Here is a 15,083-nt window from a genome sequence, read left to right on the forward strand (position 1 = left end):
CCGTAGTAACATAATGCCAATGAAAAGGTCTACAGTAGGCCTGTAACAAAAATCTAATAACCGTCTGTTGACTGTTTCAATGGAATGGCGTTGCTAGGCAACAGCTTGGGTTTATTATTATTCACTTCCTGTCAGCTGATGTCATTCACATTCACGGTAACAGGAAATAAACACATTTGAACTGTGAAATGGTCAACATTATAAAAAAAAGAAAACTATGGACCAGCAAAGATATATTTATTTTAATATTAGTTTATTTTTACACCAATTTTGGCTATAGACTTATGTATATATACAGTATATACGTATATATATGTGTATATATACATATATATATATATATATATATATATATATGTATATATATGTATGTATACATACATATATGTATATATATATACATATATATATATATACACATTTATATATACATATATATATACATGAATAAATATACACAGAAGTATATGTATATATACACATATATATGTATATATACACACATATATATACATATATATATAGAGACACACACATACTGTATATATATGTATATATATATATATATATATATATATATATATATGTATATATATATATATGTGTGGGCACACACAGTGTAGCCCTTTGTGTGTGCCCACCATCTGAGTTGTAGTTTTAGTCACACCCCTCTCTCTCTCCTCTCAGGAAACACCCAGAGAGCAGAGAAGCACAGAAACAAGCAGAAACAAGCAGAAGTGAAACTTAACCTCCTTCCTGCTCTCAGACATGGCGGAGCCTCGGATGAGACTGAACCTCCTCGTCTGTCGGGTCTGTGTTCAGCTCCTCAGAGATCCTGCGACTCTTCCCTGCGGACACAACTTCTGCCTGCGGTGCATCCAGGACCGCCTGGACCGGGACCAGAGGAAGAACCGGACCTGCAGCTGTCCTCAGTGCGGACACAAGTTTCCCTCCAGACCTCAGCCGATCAAAAACACAACTCTGGCTGAGTTGGTGAGGGATGCGGAGGAGGAAGAGGAGGAAGAGGAGGGTGATGCTGCTGCTGCTATCAGCGAGAAGAGGAAACACCCAGCAGCGTCCATGCAGGCCCTGAAGAGACCGGCACTATGGAGCTGTAGACCAGGACCAGGAGGACCGTCATCAGGAGGACGCAGTCTGTGTGAGAGACACGGCAGGCCGCTGGACATCTACTGCTGCACCGACCAGCAGATCATCTGTGCGGGCTGTGATTCAACCGAGCACACCGGACACACCGTCGGGTCTGTGAGGGAGGAGCGGAGGAGGAAACAGGTAAAACACACACTAACACATCAAGAATAGAGATAAAACACACACTAACACATCAAGAATAGAGCAAAACACACACTAACACATCAAGAATAGAGCAAAACACACACTAACACATCAAGAATAGAGCAAAACACACACAAAAACATGAAGAATAGAGCAAAACACACACTAACACATCAAGAATAGAGCAAAACACACACAAAAACATGAAGAATAGAGCAAAACACACACTAACACATCAAGAATAGAGCAAAACACACACTAACACATCAAGAATAGAGCAAAACACACACTAACACATCAAGAATAGAGCAAAACACACACAAAAACATGAAGAATAGAGCAAAACACACACTAACACATCAAGAATAGAGCAAAACACACACTAACACATCAAGAATAGTGCAAATATCCGTCTCAGACAGGAACTCTTGGAGGTACTTTCATCAAAGTTGGCACAAACATCCACTTTAACCAGTGGGCAACTCTGAAAAGTGAAGCTATAATCAAGGCCTATGGAAAGGAGGCTGGGTCTTGGGGTATGGGGTATATTCAAATATTCAAATTCAAGTAAGCTTTATTGGCATGAATATTCAGGTTACATAATTGCCAAAGCTAAATTACATATTAATGAATAATTACATTTCACAAAAAATAATCACAATCGCAATATACCAAATATATTTGAAATATACATTCTTTTACAGATGTAATCAATCAGAAACATGTTCAGAGCTTGTGTCACCTCTTATTCTACGGCAACAGTCAACATATTCTGCAGCTAATATTGCACACTGATTTTTGCAACTATCACAAAAAACATCAAGAATATATATCTCAGACAGGAAGGCTTGGAGGTACTTTCATCAAAGTTGGCACAAACATTCACTTTAAAGGCCGTGTAAAGGAAATTTAGAGTTTTGTTTCTAAACACATTATTATGGAAGGCCTTGGCTATAATCAAGGCCTATAGAACTACATCAGTTGCAGTTTAACATTTTCTAAAGAAGTTGCTTGAAAAATTAATTTATATGAGATGTAGTGTCGCTTTACTCCAAACTTCCAACCCACTTACCTTTCTAATACACTCGGGCAGATGGCGGTAATCAGTTACCTCTGAATGCACCTTGACGGCCAGTTTGCAGACAAACAAATGTGAAAGGATCAGATTTCTCATAGAGATAAAGCCACCAAACGACGACCAGGTCAGTCGTCGGTCAGCAGGCACAAAAAGGATGCCATATTGACAAGCCTTATCATACCAACACCAGTTTCATAAAACTAAACAAATAATGTGTATTTCTGTCCAACACACACTGAAGGAGGAGCTGAAGAACATGCAAACAAAAACCAAGCAGATTCTCCAGAAACAAGAAAAGAAATGTGAGAACATGGGGAAGACTCTGGAGCAGATTCAGGTGAGGAGAACATGTGACGTCACACTGTATGTACTCTGTATGGATAGATACAGGACTGCTCTGATCCCACACACTGCTGTATAAAACAGGAGGAGGCGAGGGAAACTCAGGACTACTGTGAAAGCATCCTGGCCGGCATCGTCGACTCCCTCCAGAGACATTACATGTCGGTGAGGGAGCTGATCAGAGGTCAGGAGGAGGAGGCAGCAGCTCCGGTTCAGATGTCCCTACAGACCCTGCTTGTGAAGATGGAGGAAATGAGGAAGAGAGACGCTGAGCTGGATCATTTGGCGCAGACTGACGACGACGTCCATTTCTTGCAGGTACTGTGATCACATCTCTGGAAACTAATTACCTGAATCTGTATAGTAGATGATGCTCCGATCCTCTCTCTTCACAGAAATGGACGCCTCTGTGGCGCCTCTGTGAAGACGATCATCTCCCTCCTCTCGTTGAGGTCTCAGAGGGTCCACTTCTCCCCTTTGAGTTCACAAAGAGAGCCGTCGATCAGATCGGGAAGCAACTGGAGGAATTATGTGACAAAGAATTTGCCTCAATCTCTCAAACTGGTATGTGTCTTTATACATCTTTTAATATCAATCTGATTTTATATATATATATATATATATGTAATGACATTTTGGCTTTTATTCACTATTTATTGAATATAGCTGACGATGGAGAGCAGCAGGAATCAGGAGGAGAGTCAGAGGAGGACGACATGCAGCAAAGATGTGAAGCCAGCACCTCACAGTCCCATGGTACGTACTTATAAGTGCTAGGCTAACACAATTATTATTAGTACTAGTATTATTAGTATTATTATTATAACTTCAGAGGAAGGTTTTCAACCTCTTCTGTGGATTAAGGTGAGACACTACAGACAAAGCATTGTTTTTTAATGCACTGGCTATTTTGATTCTACATTTCAGACTAGTGGAAATAAAAACATCCAAAATACACATTTAGGTGTTTATATCACTACCTTGTCTATTTGCGCCTGTAGATTTCTCCTAAATTCACCGAAAGTTATCATTAGATAATGTCTCATTTGCATATTCAAACATAACATTTCAGAAAACTTGTAATATAAAAAGAATTGTGTTAATGTGAGTAATCTCCACTTCAGTAGCAGTTGCATTCACCAAACTTCCCAGTTTCATTCCTATAGCTGTTGACAGTATTTTCTGATTTACGGAGTGATAAAACAAACATTCCCTCTGTAAAAACTTTGACTCTAATATGTCAACAAAATGAAACAAGAATTTTGAACCTGGCTTTATCCAATGTTCAGATTTCTGTTCTGGACATTTATGCAAATTAACACATATTTCATGAGATAATTAATCATTTGCATATTTAAGCATATTTTATCACGGCATGCAGATAGTTTTGTTTTTCCAGGGTTTGAGACTGTCACAGTTTTTATTGAAACTACTATCCCATTCCTCTCTCAAAACCTGGACAAGTAAAATCATAATTATGAGCTGAATTTACTTTTTGTTGTTGTTGTTTTTTTTGTAATTTGGTTGAAATGACCCTTTATGGTGTAGACTTTTAATGTGGCAGAAAGTCCGACGTTTTAGAGAAGTGTTATTGATAACATTAAATGTCATGGTGTGATAGAAATCTTGTGAGCAATTAATTGGAGACTGAAGAAGCAACCTGACAGCCAAGAATGTCTTAAGCTGGAGGTTTATTGCAGCTTGAATTCAAGGAGAACCGGGCGACAGCAGTACAAGTGATAAGCAGGTAGTTACAAGTGTGCCGCCACATCAATTCTGAAGGACGCAGCTGGTCAGCGGGATATTTATCTTGCGCGCTGCACGGAAACAGGATAACCCAAATACTGTCTCATCTCTGCAAAACAACATATGTGCCAGATCGTATGTACGTAAAAGTGTGTAGTGGAGAGTGGGGTAAGATGAGCCAGTGGGTGAGTTGACCCACCCCCTGTATCTAGGCAACTGTGCATATGTTTTGTCATGTGACCATAAATTCAGGAAGTACCCATCATTTCTATCTTGCTGTGATGAAGTGAAGCACATGGGAGAAGTGGTAAGTACTCTTTTACACCAAAACCTTTTTTTTTCCCATGAAAGTAAATTGTCTGCATGTCTGGAATAATGACTGTTAGTTCAAAGCACATTTATCCAGATCTAAAAAAATACATTATACCTGTTGGTGATTTACTAACGTATAAAATCATGTGAATCACTTCGCTAAAGATTAGCCTGAATTTCTAAGCTAGGCCATTTTTTTCCAAAATGGTAGCTATGGGGCAAAGTGAGCCAAAGGCCACTGGCTCAACTTATCCCACCATAAGGCATTTAAGTTCAGTTAAGTCTCTGAAGTATAAAAGGGTATTACAGTTGAGTGTTACACAACTTGGCTTGATGGAGAGAGCAGCCGCTGATGTCAAGGGTGGAAAATTCATCAGATCAGTGGCAGAAGACAGAAATATTGACAGGTCAACACTGCAGAGGTACATAAAAAAGAAGGGAGATAAAGGAAGTAAAAACAGGTTGGTTACAGTGGAACAGCAGAGGCAAAGAAGGTCTTCACAGAGGAGGTAGAGAAGGAGCTTGCAGACCATATCAAGTCTTTTCCATGGCCTTACTCCAAAGAAATGCTGTGAACTGGCATTGGAATTGGCAAAAAGAAATAACATTCCTGTCCCCAAGAACTGGAAAGAGAAGGGTTTAACAGGTATACCTAGGTTGTGCAGCAAATTATATCACTCAGTAGGTTAGTACAGACAAACTTATCTTATGTAGTACAGTGACATGATAAAATGAATAATAGCCCACTTTTCTTAGGTCGAGATTGGTTCTCCTGCCGTATGCCTGAAGCGACATCTTTGGAAAGGGCTACAGCCTTCAATAAGACTACAGTCGGGGAGTTCTTTGACAATCTGACTAAAGTGATGGACAGGTGACAGAATTCATTGCATTAATAACTATGACAACTACATACAACAGTTAAGTACACTTACAACAAACTGGCAAGAGTTTACTCGGGTATCTACAAAGTATAAAGACTGTTTACTTACTATATAAGGTTTAACTATTCTGATTCTCATCATTGTTTTCTTCTTGTTTTACAGGCATAAATTCCCCCCAAACATGATTTATAATGTCGATGAAACAGGTGTGACTACGGTGCAGACACCAAAGCAGGTAGTGGCAGAAAAAGGAAAGAAGCAAGTGGGCGCCATCACGTCTGCTGAAAGAGGAGAGCTTGTTACTGTGGTCTGTGCAGTCAGTGCAACTGGGAATGCAGTCCCTCCCATGTTTATCTTCCCAAGGGTTAGATACAAAGACCACTTCATTACAGGAGCACCTCCAGGATCAATTGGTACCTCCACCAGATCTGGCTGGATCAATGAAGACACCTTTGTTGAGTTCCTTGAACATCTGATTGACCACATCAAGTGCTCCCCTGAGCAGCCGGTGCTGCTAATCCTTGATAACCATGAGGCCCACGTTTCACTGAGGGCACTGGATATAGCAAAAAGAAAGGGCATTGTTATGCTCACAATTCCACCCCACACATCCCATCGCCTGCAACCTTTAGACCAGACTGTTTATGGTCCATTTAAGACCTATTACAACAGAGCTCTTGATGGTTGGATGAGATCCAACCCAGGCAAAACAGCCAGCATATATGAAATCCCTGGCTGTGTGAATGAGGCGTTCATGTCAGCAATGATGCCACGGAACATCTGTTCCGGATTCAGGTCCACAGGGATTTTCCCTTTCAACAGAGATATTTTCTCTGATGCGGAGTTTGAGCCATCCATGGTGTCTGACAGGCCCAACCCTGAGCTGCAGCCTGCAGCTCCAGATGATGCATCAACCTCCATCCCTGCTGAGCTGACCAGACCATGCCTCACACATGCATTTGCTTCACCAAGTGACACAGATTCACACCCCAACCACACTGGATATGTGTCTCCTACTGAAATTCTACCCTTACCCAAAATTCAGCAGCCCAGGAGACGATCAAACCGAAAGCGTGTGAAGACAAGAATCCTGACCGATATACCTGAAAAGCAGGCAATTGAAAGGGCTCATGAAGAGCGGAAAAATAAACAGAGAGGGAAAAAGGAAAGTACCATCCAAGAACAAGGAAAGCCGAAGAGGAAAAAAAACAAACAAACCAATTGTTCAATTTGTTCAACCAACAAACCAATCACAGCGTACAGCAGTTCTGAGGAGAGTGATGTTCCCATCCCATTTGATGACACTTCTGAGCATGAGAGTGAATCAGACATCCCCGATCTGTTAGTTGGTGACTTCGTCATAGTAAACTTTGCATCTAAAGGCAGGAGCTACCTTTACATTGGCTTGGTTGAGAGCCTGGAGGGCAACGAAGTGAGTGCAAGATTTCTCAGAAGAATCCGGGGGAGCACTGGACGTGAGAAGCCCACCTTTGTATTCAAGGAAAAGGATGAGGCATCTTTTCCACTGAGTGATGTGCTGACAAAGCTACCTCAACCTCAAAAGGCTGGAGGAACTGCAAGGAGGGAGCAACAGTTCATATTCCCCTGCAACCTTGACGACTGGCATATTGAATGAGTGTTTTGATTGTTCAATGGTCTTGAAACTCACATGTGGTTTGTTCTCACAAGTTCATAACTGTGAAACTATTTGTTAACGCACTTATGCTAAGGTTTAAACTTAAAAACTCAGATGTTCAGTTTTACCCCACAATGGCTCAACTTACCCACTGACTCGGATCAACTTACCCCTTACCTGGGGCACGTTGAGCCACAGGTGTATGAATAAAGGTTCATGTTTTCATTGTACTTCTGTCTCATTTTTCCTAACCTCGAGGATAGCATAAGGACAGAGATACAGATAGGCTGCTATCAGCGGCCTTGGACCCGTTAGACCTGAAGCAGAAGGTGTCAAAGCAAAGTGTTTCAGACCTTGGGCCAAAGATGTCTGGAAACCTTGATCAACTTTTCTACAAAAATCAATGTTCAGGATGTCAAAAAAGTCAACACAGGATACTCAAATAACTCTCTGGAGATGGTTCAAGTCTGGTGCAAAAGCAGAGTTTTTATTGTGTTCTATTGAGACAGCAACACAACCAAAACCCGAGCCTGGTTCCGAGCAGACTAAAAACAGGGTTCTGGAGTACAACTTTGAGGAACGTGCCCCTCCTTTTTGAGCATAATCCAGAGTCGTGTCGGTTCTTCTGGTGTCAGGTGTTATGAGGTCATAGCTCTTAAACTCAAGAGACAATCGGTCACCTAATTTGCCTCCGGTATTTTCGGGATGTTAAAGTGTCTGTTTTTTAAAATAACTGTTACCTGATGTCTGTCACCTGACTAACCGGCTCCTGATGTCTGGTGCCTGACGTCTGGTACCTGATGTCTGGTACCTGACGTCTGTACATTTGACAATCAGCTGGGTTTAAAGAAGGTCTCTATTCATTCCACAGTCTGCTTAGAGAAGCTTGCAGTCTTATGAAATTATGCTGTAGCTTATTCAAATCACCTCGGGATGGGTGTTTTTTGTGAATATGTGAACACCCCAAAAGAACTCAGACCCCTCTGAAGCGAACCATACTCAGACCTCCTCGGGAGGTGGTCTGAGTATGGTTCGCTTCAAGTCCTTGTTGCAGTTCGCATAACCTGTACATTGTGAACACAAAGGTTCGCTTTAGGGATGTCACGAGAATCGATACTGCGGAACAAAGTCGATGCAAAAATTCTGAAGAGATGGCGGTACTCGTTTTTCTTGGCTTGAGACTAATGGTGTCCCGTCGTCCTGGGGACAAAAGAAAATGTGCAAGAAACTTGAATAAATACAGTTTGAAGGAGATGTTTTTACAGTTTTTACAATATAAAATAGAGACACTATGCACATACATTTTATGACCACCGCTTGAGGGTAGAGAGACGTACCTTTCTGTCTGTATCAGTCCTGCTCCCAAATGCAGAACTGAGACCTCTTTCATATGAACTGACAATGTGAATGCAAAAAGAAGCGAGTCCCTTTTCTGTTGGTCCCCTTTTTGGTCCACTGAGGACTGAGTTTGGTTCATTTAAAAAGGACTATATGTGAAAACACCCTTACTGACGCTCTAAATGGTCTCATAGGTCTCTCTGGAGTCAACAACGCTGAACAGGACAAGGAGCCTAAAACCAGAGCAGAGTTCCTGCAGTGTGAGTCTATCTTCTTATCAGCTCTTTGGTCTACACACCTTAACCTCACATGTTGACAGTGGTGGAAAGTAAATAAGTACATTTACTCAAGTACTGTACTTAAGTACAATTTTCAGGTACTCGTACTTTACTTGAGTGTTTGTAGTTTATATTACTTTATACTTCTACTCCACTACATTTCAGAGGGAAATATAATATATTAACTAAACTTATGACAGCTGTAGTTACTTTGCAATTTAAGATTTTACCTAAAAAAAACACACAACAAGCTCATAGAATACAACATATTGTTAAAGATGAAACCAGTGGTTCCCAAGCTTTTTGTTTTTTAATCCTACAAAAGAAGTTTCCCTTCTCATTTACATATCATGAAAACAACAAATAGAGCCAGTGTTTGGTTTGTCCACTACTGTAGAAACGTGGCGGCCGGCCGCCAAGTGATTATACACTAAAGAAAACATACTTATTAATATTATATTCCATTTCTGCCAATTCTCAAAGTGCTAATTGTATCTTCACATTTTTCTTCATCTCAGATGCATGTGGCCTCAGCCTGGACCCAACCACAGCTCACGAGGACCTGGTGATTTCTGCAGGAGACAAAGAAGTGAGACTGAGCCCTCTCAAGTGTAAAACCCCGGCTGTTCGTTCCCCGGAGAGGTTCAGCCACCGACGGCAGCTGCTGTGCAGGGAGGGACTGCAGGCCGAGCGCTGCTACTATGAGATAGAGGTGGAAGGAGACAAGGCTGAGATCGCCCTCGCCTACAAAGGAATAGACAGAAGATCTCGCACTAGACTCTCAGCTTTCGGGGGCAATGCAAATTCCTGGAGTCTTGATCGCTCCACAAGCTACTCTGTGAGCCACAGAGCTGACAGCATCCAGCTCACAACGTACCCGTGTAATCACAGGCTCGGCATTTATCTGAAGTGTAAAGAGGGAACTCTGTCGTTCTACGAGGTGTCAGACAGTATGACGTTTCTTTACAAGGTGGAAGCTGAATTCACAGAGCCTCTGTATCCGGGCTTCTGGCTCGGAGACAAATGTTGCATCAGGATCTGTGATTTGAGACCAGACCGACCGTGAACTACGTGAAAGGTTCGTAGACGGGACCATTTGGATTGCTTTCTGAAGCTTCGTTGTCTTCTACATGTGGAGTTGCCAAATATAAAGTAGCCACCAAAAAATTAATTACACAGTAGATCCTTTTGAGCCCTCTGGAGCCAAATTATTGTTATAATGAAATGGACATCTTAACCGTCCTCATACAAAATCTCTTCGTGCCTTTTTATTGTGAAATAACTGAAATGAATTTAAACTATATCTCAGTTTTAAGGGGGCCCCCCTTGGATTACCTCAAGGACCTCTGCAGGTACCTGGACCACATTTTGAAGAACCAGCTTTTTCTCGATAAATCAAACTCAACTGAACAGATGATTTAACAAACATAAACACAGTATTTTCTTACATGTAGTACACCTTTTTTAACTTTTAAGAACTATATATTTTTTTCATGTAATAGTCTGCTTCCTGTTTTTTATGTCACTATAATACTTCATGTTTTTTAAAACTCATAAAAACTCTTACAAACTGAAACTACACGTGCAGGTGTTTTTATTCTGAAAAAATCAGTAACTACAGAAGATAACATGTGTAACTAATTATTATCTGTCTTTATTCTATTCTGTATTATTTTAAGAAACAGGAATTTAGTTAATAGATATATAGAAAGAGTTGTTAAACAAGAGCCTACAGCCACGCTCACTCATATGACTATGCTAACAATACAATACTGACTACACACAGAACACAGCAGGGGATGGAACATAAATGGATGTGTTTAGAGCAGCTAGTTTACAATACACAGAGCCCTGTGAAAACAGATCTACACCATAGACTGTAGATGGACGACATGACAGCTCAACAAAAGTGAAGCCAAAACATCTCGATCGCCCCCTGGTGGCTGGCTGCAGTATAGCTCATAAACTCCGCCCCCCTCCATGTTAGCGGATGGGCCAAACTAAAAAGTCAAAGTACACGTCAAATCAAATTTTCCAAAAGATGGTTTCTGTCATTTTAGGTAGTTCTCATCACGTTGATGTATGTTCAAGTGTTAATTTTTCTGATAAGTTTGGTTTTAATTAGTTATTTGATGCTATAAAAAAGGTTGAGACGTCATGATTGACAGCTGCTCTGAGTGAAGTAGTCGCACAGCTGGAGGCTCAGGAAATGTACGAGAGAGATGTAACTTTAACTTTCCATAACCGTTACGAGTCTTTGTGATGGAACATTTAATCATAAATGTCAATTTGATCATAAATGTAGTTATAAAGATATTAGTTGTTGTGTCTTTAGCTAGCGTGGTGCTAACGTAGCAGCTAGGAGGCTCACGCTAACAAGCTGTGGACGTGCTCAGCTCATGAGTGGCTCGGGCGGGTGTGTGGGCGGGACTTCGATACCGCGGCTCCAGCCCCCCCGATCACTACTGCGTAGACTCTCAAGATGGCAGCTCCCACTTTTCTTGTTTTTTTCCTGCTTTCAAAACTTCCTTTATTCAAAACAAATATTTTGGCTTCACTTTTGTACAGTGGGAGAAATTGGAGACGCGTCGTCCATCTATAGAGTATATACAGTCTACAGTTTAGTAACATTCCTGACGATGCCACACATTATAAATTCACTTTTTCACTTTGACTCAATTTCAAACCAGAAAAGAAATAATCCAGAAATCCGACAGCAGCTTGTTCACTCTTTATTATTAATATTTTTGGTGATGTTCACAATTTTTTACAATAATTGTCAGTATCATACAATCATAACATGACTGAGGAAAGAGAGAGAAAGAAGCTGTAAAGGGACATTTATAAACGTGTCTCCTGTACAGACAGTGCTTGAAACGTGTGCTCAGTAAGGCCCTGCACCAACAGGTAATAAGAAGGAATCTACACACCTATATATAGTTCACACACACACGCACGCGCACACACACGTATTATATTTACAAACGCACACACACACTTCAGCACTTGTAAGGAAGAGTCGTAACATCCCTTTGGCTGTAAGGGGCAGCTCTAATCATTGCTATTAACACTAATGTGTCAATCTTATATTATTCTGCATCTTTTATAACTTCGTATTGCTTTTACACTATGAGGACAACAAAATAAACGCTAACTTTTTTTTGCAGTCCCAGTGAAAAAAAGTGCATTAATCACATTCATTATTACTTTATGTTGCATTTACTGCTAAAACAGTTACTTTTTAAGACATACTTCACACGGATAAAATCTATCTTCAGAATAGCTCGATTACACAAGATTATTTACAGAGTTGAACAACAGAGAGATCTCTACACTCTCAGCAGGAAGTGTCTGACTCACACGGACTAAAACAAGACGAGAGATGAAACAAGACTTTAAGTTTAGAGCCACACTAGCGGTCCTGCTAGACAGCGATGCTCTTAACACACAGAAAACAAAATTGTTTTGAATTTTGGAGACAGTGTGATTACATACAATTCATGGAAAAGTGTGAGCGTGCGAATTTGAACTGCAAAAAAACACTTTAACATTCAATTTTGTGTATGTAAATTTGTGACTATTTGCTTCATATTCAGTCTGAATGCGCTCCTTCTGATGTGGCTCATCAGTCTCAGCTGTAGTTAGGCGCAGCTGTGCTTTTTGCCGCGTTCATGTCATATAATTTAGACCGTAATAACAAGCAACTTGGTTGGAAAACAATGTTAATGTCATTCTCTGAGTTGTAATTGCAAATCTGGGAATAGGTCCTTTTCCCAGCAGCCATTTTGACATTTGTTATTTTACATTTTTTTTGACAATTATAGTAAATAAAGGTAATTGTAGGTAATTATGGTTCCGTAGTATTTTGTGTGCCACAGCCGTTCCAGAGAGCCAGCATTCAATACCCGGTCCCTGGCACTCCTCAGTGAGTCAGGACCATAATTAATGTTATTTATAACACCTGTGTTTACCCCGCTAGGACATGTCACAACGGCTGCTGTGAAAAGGGCGTATAGTGATGGCAGCAAGCCTCGCTGGCAGTTATATCTAAATCAAATCCAATATTAACATCACTAGAATATATTCAGCTGACTCAAAAGGAGCTATAGGCCGACACTGTTAGTGTCTGATTTGACTTGTTAATTAACCACTTCAAATACGCAACACTGTAAAAGAAGCTAATTTAGGATGCTTAAATGACTATAAAGCAAATAGTTGGGTTGGTAGCAGGGTAGCAAGGTAGCATGACAACATGCCAATGTTTAGCGTATAATTTTCAGCACGTTAGTGTGATTTCATAATTAGCAGGACAAGCTGCTAACATTTAGCCTGTTAGCATGCTATCTTAGCATTCATCTCAAGGAGCTGAGAGCCAGACTGGAATTATTTTGAAAGATGACCTGTCATGAATTTAGGTCGGAGCATTAGGGCCACATTGAGGGGGAAAAAAATCAAGAATAAAGTTGGTAATATTACGAGAATAGTCATAACTTTACGAGAAAAAACGTAATTTCCTCCTCCACAAAAGAGGCAATTTCCCCCCCGGTCCGTGTGGTTCTTTCTTCGGAATAAACGCAGTTTCTTACACAATCTTTTCAAGGTCCTGATACTTATAATAATGTGGTGCTAATGTGCCAAAAGATTAATTATTTCATTATTTGTGAAACATATACTAAAGTATAACTTCACAAGATGCAAGAAACTTCTGACTTTATTCTTATAATATTACAACTATTTTTCTTGTAACCTTATGACTTTATTCTCGAAATCTCAGATTTCTTTTTTCCCCTCAATGTGGCCCTAATACTGTGAACTGAAATGTTGGACAAGAGGAAAGTTTGACCTGCTAGATGGTGTTAGATGGTAAACGGAGGTGGTGCTAGTGTGGCTGAAAACCATAGCAGACCAGTACAGCTACAGTGTGGGGACAGGTGAGTAGACATCACCAGGTGCAGCCAGAAGAACACACAGAGAACCAGCTGCTGCCCAAACAAGACTACATACACATCACCTCCACGTCCCAGCAGCGTTTTCACACGTCCCACAACAAGAATTAGCTACACAAACTACAAAATAGATACGTCTTTAGATATACAATTTAAATAAGCATCACAGAAGATGAAAATATATCTATATATACTGGTCACTTTTAAAAGATAAATCTTTGTTGTTCATCACACCTACATACAATGCAAATATACAGGAATATAAATATAGTCCATTTAATCCTTAACACCATGGCTTTGAATACTGTGATAGAAAAATAAATAAAGGTATCCTCTTCCATGTGACAGGAACTTGAATGTGCTCAGGTTGAACTTGTAGACAGTTTTGTAGACAACTATTCACTAAAATGAATCCGTTCAACCAGAAATCAGAGATCTTCATCACAAAGGAACCGTGTGGTGTTTGTCTGTTTCAATAACACTTCATGAGGTTTATTACTCCACATAGATACAGAAACAGTGTGCATTTGAGCATATGTGTGCATGTATGTTTTGTTTGTGCATGAATATACAGTATGTTCAAGGCCTACAGATATTCATACTATCTGATGAGTTTAATATTTCATTATTTGGATTTCGTTCGTTAATCGTTTGGTCCATTGCTGATTTTTCTATTTCATATTCATTATGTTTTTGGTCCATAGTGAACATAGTTTGTGCTCCAATCTAAATATATATTGCTTATTCATTGTGTGACAGCAATTATTTTAATTCCACGCGTGCATAAATCTTCAAAACAATGCGTCAACAATTAGAGTTAGTAATTCACTTGTGCACAATAATTGTGTAAAATCTCTTTTGTGCCTTCATAGCATTGTAACCGCATTAAGCGAGGACATTTGTTTCAAATTCACATAAACAAGCTGTCACTGAAGAATATGAGTGCCTTTGTGTTTCAGTCTTATGTGCTCTTTGTAGTTCACTTCCAACAACTAAATATGTAGATTTCAAGTGTTTTATTGTCGACTTTTTTACTCTTTGGTGGAGAAACTGAAATGAGGGATTTTCACGAGTTATAATGTGTGTGTAACGCGGACGATGAGACTGAAATCATATTATCCTATATCATATTACTATACTGCATACCACTGTTTACAGAGAGAACAATACTGGCTACACACAGAACACAGCAAGAGATGGGGATGGAAAATAAATGTATGTCTTTAGAGCAGC

General features: G+C 40.0%; 1 protein-coding gene across 3 annotated transcripts; it reads left to right on the top strand.

Moving 5' to 3' along the window:
- Positions 1-671: 671 nt before the first annotated feature.
- Positions 672-10,310, top strand: LOC119495270 (tripartite motif-containing protein 16-like). Of its 3 annotated transcripts, none has more exons than XM_037781581.1 (7): positions 672-1,290; positions 2,613-2,708; positions 2,798-3,031; positions 3,109-3,277; positions 3,380-3,469; positions 5,528-5,642; positions 5,815-7,518. In XM_037781581.1, exons 1-7 carry the CDS (start codon positions 769-771, stop codon positions 7,286-7,288), a joined length of 2,700 nt encoding a protein of 899 aa, XP_037637509.1. In that variant the 5' UTR covers positions 672-768; the 3' UTR covers positions 7,289-7,518. The 3 variants fall into 3 exon arrangements, with proteins under 3 accessions (XP_037637509.1, XP_037637520.1, XP_037637531.1); XM_037781592.1 differs by lacking the exons at positions 5,528-5,642; positions 5,815-7,518 and adding exons at positions 8,821-8,886; positions 9,423-10,310 and having other exon boundaries at positions 769-1,290; XM_037781603.1 differs by lacking the exons at positions 672-1,290; positions 2,613-2,708; positions 2,798-3,031; positions 3,109-3,277; positions 3,380-3,469 and adding an exon at positions 3,895-5,417.
- The last annotated feature ends 4,773 nt before the right edge of the window (positions 10,311-15,083 follow it).

This window comes from Sebastes umbrosus, chromosome 1, assembly GCF_015220745.1.
Source record: "Sebastes umbrosus isolate fSebUmb1 chromosome 1, fSebUmb1.pri, whole genome shotgun sequence".
Classification (NCBI taxonomy): Eukaryota; Metazoa; Chordata; class Actinopteri; order Perciformes; family Sebastidae; genus Sebastes; species Sebastes umbrosus.